Genomic DNA, 16,888 nt, shown 5'->3' with positions numbered 1-16,888 from the left:
TGCTTTTAAAATATAAACTATTTTATTATTTTTCTGTAACATTTATTATAAAATATAAACATACTGTTCACTATATTATATAAACATAGAAATACGTAAATCTATTACTTATGTTGAGTATAAACCCACAGAGGTATTGTGTGTGACCTTGAGCCCATGCTGCATTTCTCTGAATCTCTTTCTTTACCTGAATGACGTCACTCTAACAGCAAGGCAGTTGTACTGATGCTCTGACTGTGCGTGCTCTTCCACGGCGAGAGCTCAATAAATATTCATTACTTTAGTTCACTGATTACTACTAACCATCAGTCTACACTTCACTCCACATTATTTCTGAAAGGACTTAATCCAAAAGTACACGTAAATTATTAAAAACAGCAAAAAAATAAAATAACATGGGAAAAGCAAACAGGAATATTAAAATGGGGCCAAGATTAAGTGAAACTTCTTTTTATAAGGATCTATGTTACACTTTAGGGACAAACTGTAAATGTGGCTCTAAATTACTGCTATCAACTTGACAAAAAAAACATTAGTTACACTGTTCAAAATGTTCCTAAGATTTAAAACTGAACAGATTTTCTTTTCTTTAAGTGACTTTTTCCTTTAATGCCTCCTTTTTTCACTGATAAACACTTCAGAAATAAGAACTTGTTTTTCATTAATTATCCCCAAAACACCTTTTTCTATCTAGGTAATCTAACTAATTTTGAGAAATACAACTATTTCCCTTCATGCTAATATATGCATTTTCTTTGCAGTCATACATGTAACATATTTACTAATAAAAAATCTACACATTAAAATATATAAAGTAGGGCTTCCCTGGTGGCGCAGTGGTTGCGCGTCCGCCTGCCGATGCAGGGGACACGGGTTCGTGCCCCGGTCCGGGAGGATCCCACGTGCCGCGGAGCGGCTGGGCCCGTGAGCCACGGCCGCTGAGCCTGCGCGTCCGGAGCCTCTGCTCCGCAACGGGAGAGGCCCACGACAGTGAGAGGCCCGCGTACCGGAAAAAAAAAAATATATATATATACATATATATATATATATACATATATATATATATAAAGTAAAAAGTATATGTTATCTCATAATCACAACACCTGTCAAAATCACTGTTACTTTTTGTATATATCCTTTCAGAACTGTCACTATATACTTAAAATACGTTTGGATGTACTCAATTCACCAATTCTCCGCTGAAGGCCAGTTAGGTCCTTTTCAGTCTTTACTAACGACAGGCAATGTATTTCCTTGCCCAGTTCTCTGGGAGACACTTCTAGTTTCCCCTAGGATAAAGTCCAAATAGGTTCCCTGCATTAGTGATGGCTGGGAGCTTTGATAATCTCAGAGACATATTTTTCATTTATATTTCTTTATGCGTGATACTGAGAAATCTTCCTTATCTCCTCCGGTCGCTCATCATTTTTCTTTTAGTAAGAAAAACGGCCCCTTATATCATTTGCTCATTGGTGTGGTTGCACTTTTCTTATGGGCTGCAATATATGAGGAACAGTAACATCTGGTCCAAGAGTTACAAATATATACATGTGTATGTTTCTCAACTGATCATTAAAATACAACTATATATGAATACAGTAGTTTCAAATATTCACATAGTTGAATCTGTCATTTTTCTTAAGTTTTGGTTTTCTAATATATTTAGAAGGCTCTACCCCACCTAAGATGCTAAATCATAAGGAGTCTTCCACATGTTATTCTAGTACTTTTATGCCCTTTTTTCCTATTTCTATCTTTATTCTAGAATTGATTCTTGTGTACAGTAGAGACGCTGAACATTATAAATCAAAGGGCAGTGAATGGACTATTCAATAATTTTAGTGTATTTGGCTTTCCACATTAAAAAAAATCTTTCATTATGTAAAAAATAAATTCTACATGGCAGATTTCTAGGCAGAGAGGGTAAATAATGCATCTGCTTTTACTCCCTCCCTAAAACCAGCTAAAACTAAAGTCAAGGGATTTCTTATCCCGAAAGGCCAAAGCCACAAGGATGAGAAGTGGATACGAGACAAAGGAACACAGGAAAGCTGACTTGAGAATACTGATGTAGCAGACCCGGGAGAGGTGGGCGGGGCGGGGGCGGGGCAAACCCCTCAATCCTCAGTTTACACTGCAAAACGTCAACAAGCACGGAGGGGCCAGGGTCCTCAGGAGGGCGGGGCGGAGGCTGCTAAGAGGAGAGCTCGTTGCAAGCCTCCTGGTAAGCATGAACCCTCAAATCCCCCTCTGCTCGGCTACCGGGAAACGGCCCCTCCCCCATCCAGGAGGAGGAGGTCTGCTTTTTGAAGAAGCCTCTGCCTGGAACACTAAGCACTTGGGGCAGGTGGAATGCGCCAAAAACAGAGCGACCAGGTACATCTAAGCACACTGCGCTGATACTGATGGCCTGCTTCTCCCCGTTAAGCTCCCAGACAGTGGCAGCCGATCCTTTTGCCCTCCAGGCAGGAGACTAGAAGCAGTTTCTCTGAGGAAATCTAACCAGCCTGGAGACAAGATCTAAAGCAGCACATGACATATTCTTCAATCAAGAAGTGGCCCACCCAGACCTACTGCAGTGAAGCTCAGCGTCCAAAAGCCCACAACACTCAGCATCCCAGCCACCGCTCTATTAGCTACCGCTCTTAATATGAACAAACAATCGAAGATTTCCAAACATCAGACAGAAACCTGTAACATGAAAGAGAGACCAAAAACAAAATGAACCAAAGCAACTTGGAGTAGACAAAAACTGAGAAACCTTTAAAGGTACTAATTAACATGACCTGAGATAAATGATGTTATATTCATAAAACAAGAACAAGCAGCTATTTTTAAAAGGAATACTTAGAGTTCTTAGAAGTTTTTCAAAAAGTTTTTAAAAATTAAAAACCAACACCCACTAGGATGGCTGAAATCAAAATGACAGACAATAACAAGTGCTGGTGAGGATGCAGAGCAACTGGAGCCCTCATAGCATTGCTGGTGGAACAGGAAATGTGCAGCTGCTGTGGAAATAATCTGACACTCCTCAAAATGCTAAACAGTTAATTAGATGACTAGCAATTCCATTCCTAGGTATACGCCCAGGAGAACTGAAAACATGCCCATGCCACATTTGTACACTCTTATTTAAAGGAGCATTTATTCACACTAGCCAAAAAGGGGAAATAAACTAAATGGCAACTGATAAATGGATGAACCATCACCTGATGAATGAATAAATAAAATGTGGTACAGCCATGCAATGTGAATATCTGACAATGAACAGGAATGAATGGCACATGCTACAACGTGGATGAACCTTGAAAACCTGCTCAGTGAAAGAAGCCAGTCACAAGAGGCTACACGCTGTATGAGTCCATTCATATGAATTGTCCATAATAAGCAAATCCAAAGAGACAGAAAGTAGCCTAGTTATAGCCAGGGACTTGCGGGCTGGGAAAGGGGGATGACTGCTGCTGCTTAAGAGGTTTCTTGGCAGGGGCACGGGGCAGGGTAAACATGTTTTACAAGTGGCGACCAGGTTGTGTAACTGTGAATATGCTAAAAACCACCTAACTGTACATATTAAAAGGATGAACTTTATGGTATGTGAATTACACTTCAATAAAACTGTTATAACTAAATTAAAAACAGGGAAGCAAAATAAAAGACTCAGAAGATTTGATGATAAAGCTGAAAAAATGTCCTCCAAAATTTAAACACAAACAAAACACAGATGTAGGAAAGAATGAAGAAAAAATAAAAATCAGACTGTCAGTGCAAGAAGTCTCACATGCCCAACAAGAGTTCCAGTGAGAGAAGAATGGAAAAGATGGAGAAATCATTAAAGAAATACTGATATTCAAGAAGAAAAAAACCAAGAACTGAAGCCAGAAGTTTCTAAATTGAAAGGGCCCAGCACATGGATACAAACTGGATCCAAACCATGAAACATAAGCACAAAATTTCAGAGCATCAGAGATAAAACAAAGATCTTATGAGCATCATGACAGAAAAAAATCAAAATGAAACAAGTCATGTACAAAGGACCTGGAATCGGAATGGCTTTAGACTTCAACTATCATCTAGAGACCTAGAAAGCAAGCCTTCAAAATTTTGAGGGAAAATGAATTCCAAGGTAAAATTCTGCACAAGCTATCAGCCAGTCACGATGGCAAAACAGACATTCTCAAACCTGGAGTCTCCGCAAACTCACTTCCCAGACATCCTTGCTCAGGGAGGTGCCGAAGGATGTGGACACGCTCCACCCAAATCCTGGAGTAAACTGAGAGAGGACGAGGTGGGCGCAGAACAGAGGTAAAGAGAATCCAGGAAGGCAGCTGCACACCAGACTGGAGCAGCTCTAAAGGTCCAGAGGCGATTTTTTTCCCTTAAGAACAGAACAACAGAATTATCTGGTGGAATGAAGGCGTTAAGATGATATTTCTACGGAACTGGCAGAGAACTGCAAGCGCCATGCAGCAGCGTCATCACACACTTAAATGGATTGTTTTTTGAATAGCCTCCTCTTTTCCCATTCTCTTTGGAGTTCTTTGCTAGTCAATCTCATCTTCCCAGCCTTGCTTCCAGATGCCGTTCTGTAATGTCAAGAACTGTGCCAGAGACGTTCCAGAAACCTCAGGCTCCATAGTTAAGACACAGCTGGATTAAACTTCCTGTTCCACCACTTCCTGGAAGGTTGCCTTGGGCAAACTGACTTAACTTACGCCTGCCTCAGTACTATTTCCAATGTTGTAGATAAGGAGACTGAAACATTGGTTTGGGTGTGTGTCTGGGGGGTAGGGGGTTACCTAACTGGCTTGCTATCAGGGTTAAACAGAATGAGCCATATAAAGCGTTTAACTTGGTCTCCGACACATAGTGAACACTCATTAACATTTTCAAGATGAAAACATTGAATTAAGGAAATAGTCATTAATCAGGGAAACAAGAAAACACACAGGTAAGGAAAAATCATCTAAGTTACTCCATAGTTTGGCTCTGAATAACAAATAGTCATAATGATGTCAACTCCGAATAGTGACCTAAGGGAAATCACAGCTGCACTGAGAGGACTTTTTTGGGGGGGCGCGGGGGGCAGGAGGGAATGCTCAGGGGTGCTGGGGTACAGGGCAGAAAGACAGCTCAATCCTCACCTTCCGAAGTCAGAAATCAAACAATATGCCTAAAACTGAAAAACAAGCAGCAGCAATATACATCTATTATTTAACCAGATGAAACACACAGAGTGCAAACAAAAGTGGTGTCTCTCGAGAACGGGGACAGGCTGGCCGGGGGCTAACAAATTCTGTACATCTAGCTGTCTCTCTAAACTATGCTCATGTATAACTCTGATTTTAAAGACTTAAAATCACAAAACATAGCATTACACAGGAAAAGGAAACACAAACTGAGTGAGGACCACTTCTTAGTTTCCTACAGCACTCCAGTCCTAACTCCTTTCCTATGGCCTGGCTGAGTGGCAGCTTGAATCGGGTCTGTTACTGCAGTGTCCTAATAAAACATTCTTTGGTTTTTCTCCAATCTGATTCAAAGGTCACTTAGGTTGGTTGCAATCAAGGTCTCTAACTAATGGATCTCAGAACTGTGAATGCTGAGCGGGCTGTGTCTAGGTGGAAGGCAGTAGGGCCCTTCTGACTCACGTTCACTTACGGGTACACGGGTACACACACCGTCTGCCCTCCCTACTGCTGTCCAGCCTCTAGGGAAGGACGCAGGGTCCAGGGTGTGGTTCTTCCTCTCCAAGCAAGGGGAAGGTGGCCTGGCGTCTTTGATTACGGTTTCTCTCCCTGCAGTCTTGTCCTCTCCTGCTGGAACTTCTATCATAACATCTACTGGAAAGCTCAGATTTATCCCCAGTTCTCTCCTCCCTGCTGTCATAACCCCCACCTTCTGTTTTTCTCTGCCTTCGGGCCAAGCTCCTCAAGCTCTATCACGGTCACCCACTCACGTGTTCGCTAACACAGCCCCAGAGCAGCCCTCGCCCCCGCCCCCATGCCACTCAGACGCGCTCCCCCCACCCCCCCACCCCGCGTAGCACACTGTTCATTTCAGCCAGACAACAGCCTCCTGAACGTCGCCACGAGCACGGAGCACTGAGGAAAAGAAAAGAGAGGCAGCGCACTCTGTGCTTCCGTCTCCCCTCCCCTTCTCGGGGAAGCAGGATCAACACGGTGGCTAAGCGCACAGGGTGAGGAGAGGGGGCCTTGGCACGGAGCACGCAGTGGGCCTGGGGGCTGAGAAGTGGCCAGAGGAGACGGCAGTATAGTTAGGAAAGCAGTTTTACTAAACCACTAAGTACAATGCATAGACACAGAGCGAACAAGGAAATATACAGATGATAATGGAATGACTAAATTGCCTGAGTCGACCTCAAATTATACTAACATTTGGAGATGGGAGATTCCTAGCTGTGGGGCTGCCCTTTGCACGGACAGGCCTGCCAGCTTCCCTAGCTTCTACTCACGATGTGGCCAGAGCACTGCCTCATCCCCAAGGGGTGGTGCAGACAAGAGTTCACAGGGCAGGCCTGAGACTGCTGTCCTTAGAAAGGCCTGCTCGAGACGTGGGCCCTTCGCTGCCATCTGGGAACTTGGATTTCTGGAGGGTTCCCACCATTCCCCAAACTGACAAGAGTGGCGCCCTGTACCTCAACTGCTCAATGTGGCCAATGCTGAAACCTGCTGTCCTTCTGGGAGTCTGGAGTTTTGGTACTTGCTAGACAGGGGGTGCCCACGTGACCAGCCCCTAGCAGCCTTTGGGCTCTAAGTCTCTAAGGAGAGTCCCTGGTAGACGATACGTCACACGGGTCACAACACACCGCTAGAGGAATTCCTGAGTCAAGCCACTCACCTGGTTCCCTCTGCACGCCACCCCACTCGCCTTTCCTTTGTATCCGTTCACTACAATATACCACACCCTGGAGCAGTCCCCCTAAGGAATCACTGAACCTGGTGTGGTCTTGGGAGAGCTAATACAGTGTAACCGCCAAAAATGTCTCCAGACCTGGCCAAATGTTCCGCAGAGAATACAAGGCTGTACTCAAACTTCCCCGAACGTGAAAGACAGAGAAAGACTAAAGGAAAAAGGCTGAAGAGACGTGACAATGCCATACAACCCATCTTCCTTATAGGACCTCGAACCAGAAAGGGAAAAGCTCCACCTGGGCGTAACCGTGAGCACAGTCGGATGCGTCTACGGGCTGGAGGGAAGCGCTGCGCCGAGGCTTACACCTGACTGGAGCTGCGGCTCATTCTGCTGGCAAGTGCTCAGGGCTCGAGGAAACGCTCAGTGGAGCACGCAGGGGAGGGAAAGTGTGCGTGTGTGCACACCATGATGGAGTGAACGCGACCCTCTTGACAACCTGTGAATGGGGTGAAGAGAATACCAGAGTTCTTTGCACCATTCTGGCAGCTTTCCTAGGAGTTCTCAATTATTTCAAAATAAATTCTTTTTTAAAACCACACTAATCTCCTTCATTGCTCTGCTGTGGGTGATCTGCTAAATGATCAGCTTGAATCCTCTCTGATAAGCCACATTTCCTCCTCCTGTTTGCTAACTTTTTATTAACTGCTCTTACTTAAAACTGAGTCTAGGTCGAGCTCCGTCAGAGCTGAGTGTGTCTCTGAACGGTTAGACAGGACCCCGGGTGATTCCCTCTGGCACAGTGGTAACAGCCCACCCCTTTCCACCCGCACACACCCACCAGGACGAGCTGAGAGGCTCTGGCGCCCGGGAAGGCAGGCTCCAGCCTCGCTGGCCTCGTTTTCCTCTCCTCACCTTTTGCTTTGTGCTTACTCTATCTCTTACTCTATCACAAACTCCATTCTCCCCTCCTAGTCTTTGCACATGATGCGCCCTCTGTCCACGTTCTCCCTCCATCTCTTCCCTCTTATTTAGTCAGGAATCATCCTTCAGGCCTAGACTCACTTCCGCTGCGAAGCCTTCGCCTGTCCCTCCTGGATGCTCGCAGGGTACCTACCCTGAACATCCCCCAAAACAGTACAGTTGACCCCTGACCAACATGTATCTGACCTGTGCAGGTCCACTTTTCCTCAATTTTTTTTCAATAACTACGTGTACTTGTTACACTACAGTTACACGGTGGTTGCTTTTTCCCTCATCGGGAACGTTAACCACAACACGAGCTCCATGTGCCTCTTCTGTTCGTGGCTGTATTCCAACACATGCCACAGCATCACAGACACGGCGACGTTCGAAAAGTGTTCACTAAATGAATGAATTACAATTTGGTGAGCATTCTTTATAACCACTTACAAATCATTACGTCTAGGGACGAGTATGTTTCAAGTTCCAAATGTTGAAGTTCAAGCCATTGGTGATGATCAAATGGGAGTCCAACAAAAGTTTATATAAATAATTCGCTCAAACCTGCTCCAAGGACAACCAAACACCATTTATTCTGACTCTCTTCTAGCTACATGAGCTAAACAGTATAACTGTGTGCTTCAAACTCCACCTGGATTCCCAAGAGGGTTAAACCGGTTCACTCTGCAGTGACTGAAACTAGTAAAATAAAAGGGCCTCTCCTTCACCAGAATTAAAGGGACTTACGCCAGCTTGACTTAAAACCACTCAAGACTTGTTTAATTGTACATAATATCACCAGAGTAAGGATCCACCTTGGTTTAGGATTCCCAAAGCTCGGCAACCCATATGCACAATGGGCTACAGATCAGTGATAAACCATTATAACCAATAAGGATGAGCAAACAGATAAGGTGATGTGAGAGACTAGAAAAAGAGAGCCTAGTGGGTATCTCCGCACCCACTAAAGAAAGAGAGGGCAGGGAACTCCCTGGCAGTTCGGTGGTTAAGACTCTGCACTGTCACTGCTGAGGGCTCGGGTTCAATCCCTGGTCAGGGAACTAAGACCCCACAAGCTGTGGGCATGGCCAAAAAAAAAGAGAAAGAGGGCAGAGGGAGGAGTGAGACAGGAAGGAAGCCTCGCAGCGCACCCAAGCACTGTTCCACTGGGGGCAGAGACAGCCAGCCTCCCACGGAGGTTCAGGATGAAGCCACAGCACTGATGCCAGGGCTCCTGCAGGCAAGACGCTTGTAATGCGCTTGTATATGTTCTGCAAGATCCAGAAGTCTCCGTGTGTTAAAGCTATACAGCAGGATGCCTTCTCTAGGTACAGAACCTCTTTTGTTTCTCCCTGGTACAATTGTAGTTGAAATACAGAACTTGCTGTGACACTATGTAACCCTGCAGAACTTCTTTTCTACCGGTGACCGATCATGGACCTTCTACCTGGCAAATGCCATCGCCTGTTCTCAGCCCTCCATCTTTCTCATCCCGATTTCCCGGATGCTTCCCGTTTAACTCTGTTTCTCCTTGCTTCACCATTCCATGCTCACCTTAGTCATGAGCCCGCTGGTTTTCTTTTAAGAGACAGAACACACTTCTCCATTCTCCTATCCCCACCCCTCTCCAAACAGAATTCTTACAATGAACTCAGTGCCCATCTGACCTGGCTGCTTCACCATTTCCCTGGAAGTATATCACAGTACCTTGGAGGTACCTCACACTACAAACAAACGTGAAAACAGCTGAAAATCCCCTATGCTGATGTCACTCCAAAGCTTCGCTCCTACATTTCCAACGTCTCTCCCATCTTGGTGTCTGCTTTTTCCTACCTCTACCACAGTTCTCAGAGTCACTCAGGATTTAAATCTCTGGAGCTTCTATTTTCCTGACTTGAGATCTATCCACTCTTTGCAGTTTCGCATACTCAGAACCTTTTTCTTCTCCATTCCCAATCCCAAGACCCTTCAATTGAGCCACCCTTTTATTACCACTAGCATGCATTAGTGAAATCATTTACCTCCTCAATCCAGCATGCACACCACCACCGGTTATTTTTACTACAAACACTGCTCTTGTGTAGTAACCATGCAAAACCCTTCACTGTTCATGAAGCGAACGGAATGAAGCACAAAACTTTAAGGTGGTTACCATTCAAGGTCCCCCGTAATCTGCCAGGAACCTATTTTTCCAGCCTTACTTTGCAATATTAAAGACTTGTTCCACGAACTCCACTCACAACTAACCATTTTCTTCCCCCAAAAAAGCATTCCAGGCAACAGAAAACCCAAATGCAATGGAGTACTGCAATCTAGGACAGAGGTCTGCAAACTAAGGCCCTTGGCCTGTTTTTGCAAATCAGGGTTCCATGGAACATAACCACACCCATTCCTTCAGTGTTATCTGTGGCCATCTTTACACTATGCAGGCAGAGCTGAGTATCTCTGAACGAGACCACAACACCTAAATATTTATGATGCTGCCCCTTACAGAAAAGGCCTGCAGACCCCAGGACTTAGGGACTTCACAGGACAACTAGTACAGCTGTTTTGAGAACCAGTAGCAGGAATGTGGCACGGGAGGAAGGCAGGCGGCGACAGGAGGCTACTGCAAACCCCCACCCCCACCCCCCGGGCCAGAGATTACAGCAGTTCACACAAGGGCGGAAGCAGTGGGGATGGTGAGAAATGGGTGGCTAACAAAGAAGCCAACAGAATCCGTTGATGGACTGGATGCAGGCTGTTAGAGAAAAGTGAGGAACCAAGGATGACATCTAGTTACTGGCCTAAGCTACCAGAAGGATACAGTTGCTGCTCTGAACCAAGATGGAGACTACTACAGGTAGACCAAGTTTTTGAAGGAAAATCCACAACTGGACAACATAATTTACACCAGTCATTCTCCTGCAGAAAAGCCTCCCAGGACTCACTATCTTTTCAGAGTAAGAGTCTCTAAGGTCTCTAAGGGCTCCCACAGTCAGGCTCTCTTCTCTCTGACTTCATCAAACTCCCTGATTGCTACAGGTCGTTTGTGTCCCCCACAAAATTCATATGTTGAAATATAATCTGCAATATGCTAGCCATTTGGAGATTGGTCCTTTGCTAGGTGAACAGGTCGTAAGGGCAGAGCCTCCATGGATGGAATTAGTGTACTTATAAATGAGACCCCAGAGAGCTCTGAGCTCTCTCCCCGCTTCTGCCATGTGAGGACACAGCAAGAAGGCATGAACCAGGCATCTTGCTCTCACCAGATACCAAATCTGCCAGTCCCTTGATCTTGGACTTCCCAGCCACCATACTGTGAGAAATAAATTCCTGTCACTGACAAGCCACGCACGTTATGGGACTTCATTAGAGCAGCCCCAAGCAGACGAAGACACCAACATGCACTCCACCCTGCCCACAGCACCTCCCTGCTCTCCCTGAGCACACCAAGTCAAGCTCCTGCGTCAAAGACATCAACAGAGCTTATTCTCACCACCTCTGCTCAAATACAACCTCTGTGAGGACTCCCTATTTAAATTCCACTAGCCCCTGGCCCCTTCCTCACCCTTTTGTTCTCCCCCCTTCTCTGCTCACTTTATCTCCAGCACATTCATTACCTTCTCACATAACTTGTTTAATCTGTCTCCTCCCCCCACCTCCTAGAATGGAAGCTCCAAGAGATGGAGAATATTTGCCTTTTCCCCCCACTGTGTAACCGCACTGCCTAAAACACAACAGGTGATCAATAAATATTTGCTGAGTAAATAAACCGGCCCAAAGAATAAATATAACTCGCGAAAGAGTCAAGAGAACTTCACTCACGTTCCTGGGTTTTGAGGGAAAAAAACAAAAGCACGTTCTAAATGTCTACGTGAGGCAACTCAGCTCAGACAATTATTTTACTAGTAGCTCCCCCTCTATTTCAGAGTGCCAGCACATGACTTTCTTTCCTCCCTCCCCTGCTCTCAGCCCTTAAATGTTTGGGATCAGTTCAGAAATGATGCAGTTTAAAATAAAAACAAAACAAAACAAAACCAAACCCTAAGCTTATCTAGCCTACATTCCTTTCTGGTTTCATCAGTGCTCTCCCCTCTGCGCTACACTCACACCAACCAGACTTCGTTCTGCTCTCCTCAAAGACACCTTGCTCCTTTTCACGTCAATAACCGCTCGCCCGTTAAGCCCTCTACCTAGAAAGCTCCTCTCACACCTCTACCAGTCTGCTTCTTCTCATCATTCAGAGGTCCGAATGCCACCACTTCAAAAAACACCCCGCCTGCTGCCACCCCTTCAAAAAACACCCTGCCTGCTGCCACCCCAGCCAAGAGACAAAACCACCACTCCAACTCCTCCTTTATTTTCCTAACACTTAAGACCTTCTAAAGTCTTATTTGCACACATGTATCTTATTTATGTATCTTATTTATGACAGCAGATCTTCTTACCTACTTCGTTCACCACTATGTCCGTGGTGCCTAAAACACTAAGTAAAATAGGTGATAATTTAGCTACATGTCAATACCGTGGTAGACGGTTCCGCTTTACCATTAACGACACTGATAGCCAGAAGAGAGACTCCCGATATCAGACAGCTGGGAGAGTCTACCGGAAACGACTACTTGGGACTATTTCCACGACTCCGTGAGACCAGGAGCCAGACACTAGCAGCTCTTCTGTCACGGTAGCGCACAGACCACGCTACAGTTAGGAACCTCCAGGATATGCATGCCTTTAATCGATGAACGACCCTCTCGGCCAATCCGCAGGCCGCATAAGAACCTGCCCCCAGGCAAGAAATATTTTAAGGACGGACCAGCACAATTAAAAAAACCTTATCCTGGGAAAGGTGGCTTCCCTTGTCATTTTGACCATTCCTCATCTACGTACAAGTCAGCCCTGGGGAACCCTGAGACTGCATAAAGGCAGCAGGGGGCCCTCCAGAACTCGCTCCCCAACCACTGCATCCCAGTAAATGAATCCTGGATCCTAAACCTAAATAACGCAAAGGAAGCCGTTCCCAAAACAACTGAAGGGAAGGGGGGCAGGGGGGAGGGGGGCTTCCTCCCGGGAGTGGGAGCAGCGCGCGGAGGCTTAACGCGCGCGGCCCGACCCCCAGCCGGAGCCCTGGACGGCCGGCCCAGCCCCTCCGCACCCTCGGCCCGGGGGAGACGCCGTACCTGCTGCAGGGAAGCGCAGCCCTGACAGCGCGAGAGGTCCGCCGCCGTCCCGGGCGCCGCCGAGTGGGTCTCGCCCGGCATCATGGTGCCGCCGCCGGGCCCGGTGAGCCCGCGCGTCTCAGGGACCCGTGACCTCGGCCCTGTCCTGCCTCTGCTGACGCCGCCGGGGCCGCCGCCTGCCAGGCCGCTTCCCGCCGGGTCCGGGCGGGTCCATCCGTGCACAGAGGTCCCCGTGGAGCTGACGAATCACTCTCCGAGCCCGAGCTGCCTCGGGCACTAGAAAGAAACGCTACCCGGCGCGGCCCCCGAGCGCGACGCAGTCCGGCCAGGACCCCGCCCCGCCCTGGCTCGCTCCTCCCCTCGCCGCGGCGCGGGGCTGCCTGAGGCGCTGCCTGAGCAAAATAGGGAGAGGAGTCGCGCCGATGCGGCTGGGAAGACGGGCGCGAAGGAAACGTCTAGAAGAGAAGAGACATCGGAGGGTCCCTTCTTCCACGGTGTAGGGTTTACTCTTTTATTGCCGGCTTGCTGTGTGGCACACTTCACATAGACACCTAAAACCTTCAAGGAGGGGGAGGTGACCTGAGAATGACGTCACTCCAGGCGCCTCATGGTCTTGAAGGACCCCGCACCCGGACGGGCCACTGCGCGGTTCTTAACGAGAGGGATGGGTGTTGTCCGAGTCCGGCCGGGTCCAGGAGGAGACGGCAGGACTACAGCTCCCAATGCCCCGCGCGGCGGGCGGACACCGAGTGGTTCCTCCGGCCGCGCCCAGTGCGCTTTGGCGCCTCGTCTTGTTTGTCGTCGCCGATGACCAGTCGTTGCTCCGGGAACGTCTTTCTTCCCGGCAGCGCCTGCTGTGTCCACTTGCTGTCCGACCCGGCGCTCCTCGGCCTCATTCCAGACCCATCCCAGCCGCGTCCCTGAAGCCTCGGCTGTGGGCGCCGCCACCCACTTGGTGCCAAGCACAGCGCCTGGCCGAATCCTCGGCTACCCTGCTACCAATTGCTAGCTACTACCAAGTCTTATTTTTTAAATCTCTTGGAAAGGGAAAAAAGAAGAAATCCTCACCTGACCGCAGTTCCTGGATACATTCAGGTCCCGATCTTCTTGTTTGAACCGAAGTTTTTCCCATCTGCATTCCAATACCCACAGCCACCAGAATCTCTTTTTGATAATCACAGCTCGCTGCCATCGGTACCTTGCTCGGAAGCCTCCCGTGGTTCCCGACGTCTGGTTAGAAAGTCCAAATTCTTAGCATTCAGTACAAGCTTTGTATGTGTTAAGGAGACGTCCAGACCTTACCCGCCCCTTCCTAAATCTACATGATGGAAATTGCAACTGAAAACACCCCTTCCAAGAAAGCATTCTGGGTTCCTCTCCAAATATCGCACCCCTGCCTTTGCTTACACGCTCTGTGGCTGACGCTTGCTGTGAATTGGAGGGACAAGGTATCCAGCAGATCCCTAGATTACCTGTCGTGGGCACTTAAGACGCACCTGTACTTGTCTGAAGAGGTGCTGTGGGATGCGAAGAAAGCAAGAGTAGGGTTAAAAGTGAAAGGAGAAGTAAGCAGATGGACAGCCGGGAAGCAGATGTACCTTGGCAGAGAAAGGGGAAAGGAGGCCCTTGCGGTCCTGGTGACTTTCCATTTCTGGTTTCCGATCCCAGACAACTGGTCTTAAGAGTAACTTCCTTTTTATTTAAGGTTTCCCAAATGAGTGTTTTTTCCAGAGTCCCTTCGTGGAGGAGGCACCAGCTTACCCTCCGGCGTATTCTCCCTCTGCAACTGCACCCACGCACACAGCGCACCTCCCCTTGCTGGAACTGGGAACCCTCACTACTGCCTTCCTGCCTTGGGGCCCCTGCCCTTGCCTTCCCCCAGCTCGACAGGCTGTCGTCCTCCTGTTCCGGGCCCCACGTTTTACCTCCACAACTGCAAGTAATACCTAGGTCCCTTTTTGTCCCTTAGCACTGAGCAATTTTTTTTTTTTTATAACACCACATTTGACTTGTACTGTGGTGATTTTTATGTCTTAGAGGTGCTTTTTCCTTGTAAAGGCTTCAAAGCGCTGTACACTGTAGGTGCTCCGTGGATGTCAGAGTGAGTCAGATTTGCTGCAGCTTATTGAAGGTGAAAGAGAATACGCACTTCCATTCACAAGTGGAAGTGCATTTGTTTCAACTTCTGCCTTTCTCATAAGATATTTAAAGAAAAAAAAAAAGTCTGGTTTGTATAATGTAGGGTGGGCAAACTTTCCATAAAGGGCCACATAGTAAAATATGTTAGGCTTTTGGGGCCATAAATATGCAGGTCTCTACTGCATATCTGTGTCATTTTTTGTTTTTGAAGAACCTTCTAAAGATGTAAAAATCATTCTTACCTGGCAGGCTGTACAAAAACAAGTGTAATTATAGTTCATGATGGCAATTGATGTTGGCCACTAGTTAAGGAATGCTGAAAATAACATTCTTCCTCTTTCCCCCATGGTGGGCCACACCTGTTTTGTCATTGTGGTGGAAACAGGCAAGCAAACGTCTACACTGCGGAAAGTGGTGAGCAATGGCTTTGGAACCGAACGCCTAACCATAACGTCTCTAGCAAGTGACCTATTTGAGCTGGTATTTCCTTACAGAGGATTAGCTATAATTTAAGTGTAAAATGACAAGGACAGGGCCAAGTCCATAGGATCTTCTATACAGAGGGTAGGTATTAGCAATTCGTTGATGGTGTTATCCACTTTGGAAAATAGAGAAATAATATCCGCAGCCTACTCATTTAAAAAAAAAAAAAGTTTGGTTTTGTTTGGTGTTTTACCTTTTTTTTTTGGTCAAAATTCCAAGGAAAGCTGTGTTTTTCTGTCAGACTGTCCTAAGACCTGGAGGGATGTCTAGATTCTGACTCTGATTTGGTGGACCCCTTGCCTGTAGAGTCCAGTTAGTTATTTAGAGGAGAAATAACTCTAAAAGTCTCAGTTCTTGCCCTACACCCTCATCATCATCTCCCAGATACTTGGTAACTTCTCACAATTAAAGCTTTAGAGTATAACATAATTTTAAGGTTAATTAAATTGATTATTTAATTTATTAACATGATTCCGCTGAAATGGCTAATAGATTTTGTCTAGAAGTCAAGGCTTTTATCACAGGAACTCAAAATGGAAAGTTGTTTGTTGTTTGAATGTTCTTTTGCTGTATGAAGAGCTATTCTTTCATCTGTGGCATTTACCCATAGAAAAATAAACTATGTTTCTTCTTTCTTTTAAAACCCTGAGGGATGTCTTATGGGGTTAGCTGCAACTCTAGCACTCTACAACTCAGTGATATTATTTGATGGAGTTCTATTAGTTTCCACATCTGTGATGTAATGCTAACAAAAGCCCACAAGATGTCTGTCTTTCCCTGTCTGTGGTTTAGGCCCAAATGGAATTTCCAGCCATATTTATTTATGATATAGCCCCTTCTTACGGGAGTAGAAATGCCGTCTTCTGGGGCATCCTGTGTGGAGGTATTTTGTAGGAGCCAGCTTGCCGTCTGCCCAGTCGTGTCCACAGTGTTTGGTTCTAGCGTGCCTTTGCCTCGGTGTTTCTTACTACCCTAGGCGATGGTGGGGTTTTGATCCTCCCCCAGGGATCGGGGGCAGGCCCTGTGACTTTGCTTACAGCCCAGCTCTTAAGTTCGTGGGGTAAGCATGTTACTTCTTCCTGGAAGATCGAGTTCACTCAGAAACCAGAAGAACCCATTTTTGTTTTAAAACAAGCATAATTTGGAATAGAATGCAAAACTGATACGACTGTTAAAGCTGAAGCACAATTTTAAAGGACTTTCGTGGTTGCTAAAGCCCTCTCCAGGGGAGCGTGGGGTATTTTCTGAACATCTGGCAGCTGTAGTTCCTT

At 46.7% G+C, this 16,888-nt stretch overlaps 1 protein-coding gene across 4 annotated transcripts in view; it reads right to left on the bottom strand.

The window, feature by feature from the left end:
- ICE1 (interactor of little elongation complex ELL subunit 1) overlaps positions 1–14,849 on the bottom strand; it is a 60,795-nt gene extending 45,946 nt beyond the window's left edge. For 3 of the 4 annotated variants that reach the window (XM_007125196.4, XM_007125197.4, XM_055086504.1), the window contains exons 1-2: positions 14,594–14,849; positions 14,064–14,225 (exon numbers count right to left, since the gene is read on the bottom strand). In XM_007125196.4, the coding sequence (XP_007125258.2) occupies positions 14,064–14,225; positions 14,594–14,644 (213 nt within the window). In that variant the 5' untranslated portion in view covers positions 14,645–14,849. Of the gene's footprint in view, positions 1–12,995; positions 13,301–14,063; positions 14,226–14,593 lie in introns of those variants that run through there. The other variant, XM_007125198.3, reaches the window with a different exon arrangement.
- Positions 14,850–16,888: the final 2,039 nt, after the last annotated feature.

The sequence above is a fragment of the Physeter macrocephalus genome, chromosome 8 (genome assembly GCF_002837175.3).
Source record: "Physeter macrocephalus isolate SW-GA chromosome 8, ASM283717v5, whole genome shotgun sequence".
Taxonomy (NCBI): Eukaryota; Metazoa; Chordata; class Mammalia; order Artiodactyla; family Physeteridae; genus Physeter; species Physeter macrocephalus.
Note: the sequence above shows the minus strand (reverse complement) of the source record. Positions and strands in the feature narration are given on the sequence as shown.